The sequence below is a fragment of the Gracilinanus agilis genome, chromosome 4 (assembly GCF_016433145.1).
Source record: "Gracilinanus agilis isolate LMUSP501 chromosome 4, AgileGrace, whole genome shotgun sequence".
NCBI lineage: Eukaryota > Metazoa > Chordata > Mammalia > Didelphimorphia > Didelphidae > Gracilinanus > Gracilinanus agilis.
Window position 1 is genome coordinate 245,091,623 of NC_058133.1, and position 1,574 is coordinate 245,093,196.

General features: G+C 38.8%; 1 protein-coding gene across 1 annotated transcript; it reads right to left on the reverse strand.

Annotated features, from left to right (window-relative positions):
- Nucleotides 1-429: 429 nt before the first annotated feature.
- On the reverse strand, nt 430-1,368 carry LOC123243755 (olfactory receptor 2T27-like). Its single transcript, XM_044671830.1, has one exon. It carries the CDS (start codon nt 1,366-1,368, stop codon nt 430-432), a length of 939 nt encoding a protein of 312 aa, XP_044527765.1.
- Nucleotides 1,369-1,574: the final 206 nt, after the last annotated feature.

Below are 1,574 nucleotides of genomic sequence, written 5' to 3' on the forward strand. Positions count from 1 at the left end.
CTGGGTAGCTCAGCGGATTGAGAGTCAGGCCTAGAGACAGGAGGTCCTAGGTTCAAATCCGGCCTCAGCCACTTCCCAGCTGTGTGACCCTGGGCAAGTCACTTGACCCCCATTGCCCTTACCACTCTTCCACCTATCAGACAATACACCGAAGTTAAGGGTTTAAAAAAAAAAAAAAGGAAGTGGTATCTAAAAACTGAGATCCATTCTATTTTTGTAGGAAGATGATAAAAATATAGCTGTTTACCTTTCAAAGGCATTTGTAAAATGAGTTTCTAGTTAAATTTAAATATTTGTGTTCAGAGAAAAAATGATGGGCAGATAGACCAAATGATAATTTGAGGCTTATACAATTGTCACTTAAAAAAAATCTTTATTTTTCTGATGCCCCAGATAGTATTGCCATAAACAATTTAAAGTCTTCCAGTTTTACTTTGAAATGAGGTTCTTTGCTATAGTCTTTCTTAATGCTGCTAAAACATCCTTGTTCCTCAGACTGTAGATGAGTGGATTTAGCATAGGAGTGAGTATGGTATAAAATACAGAGAGACCTTGAGTTAACTCTGGGGTATGGGAGGAACCAGGTGTCATATAAACTACAATGCCTGGTCCCAAGTAGAGACTCACCACAGTCAAGTGAGAGGAGCAGGTGGCCAGGGCTTTGTTCCTCCCTTCAGGTGAGTTCATGTGAAGAATAGTGAGGAAGATGAGGATATAAGAGGTCACAATGAGACTAAAAGGAAGGAGAATAAATACAATGCTTACCACAAATATTCCCATTTCATAATCTGTGGTATCCTCACAAGAGAGCTTTAAGATAGCAGGCATCTCACAGAAAAAATGGTGAATTTCCCTAGAGCCACAAACAGGGAAATGCATGGTGTAGATTGTTTGAATTAGGGAATTTAAAGCACCCCCAACCCAGGAAACCACTGCCATTTGCAAACAAATCTTGGGACACATAATAACGGGGTAGTGGAGGGGTTTACAGATGGCCACATAACGATCATAGGACATAAAGGTCAGAAGAAGACATTCAGAACCCCCCAAAGTCAAACAAAAAAACATTTGGGTTCCACAGGCAACTCGAGAAATATTTTGTTTACCTAGGTAATAATTAAAAGCCATCTTGGGCACAGAGCTGGATATGTAGGCCACATCAATGATGGAGAGTTGGCTAAGTAGAAAGTACATAGGTGTATGGAGTCGTGAATCTACCCAGATCAGGAGAATCAAGATAGAGTTTCCAGTGAAAGTGATGATGTAGAAAGAAATGATAATGGAAACAAGGAAGCCAGAATATTTGAACTCAGGGAAGAGTCCCAGGAGAATGAAATCTGTTGTTGATGTTTCATTGCCTTTCTCCATGTTTCATTCTTTTCTGCTTAATATGAAAGAGCAGAGGCAGATGGAGGGAGAGAGAGAAAGATTGAGAAACAAAAAGAGACTATGAGATTTTATTAATAATTATAGTATATTTTATTTTAGTATAAATTTATTTCAGTCCCTCCCCAAACTTTGATACTTTTTGATAAAGCATTCAAGATGCTTAGTATAGAGATTTCCCAAGACCT

Excerpts from the sequence above, each read along its gene's own strand:
- LOC123243755 (XM_044671830.1), bottom strand. The coding sequence starts at position 1,368 with ATGGAGAAAGGCAATGAAACATCAACAACAGATTTCATTCTCCTGGGA.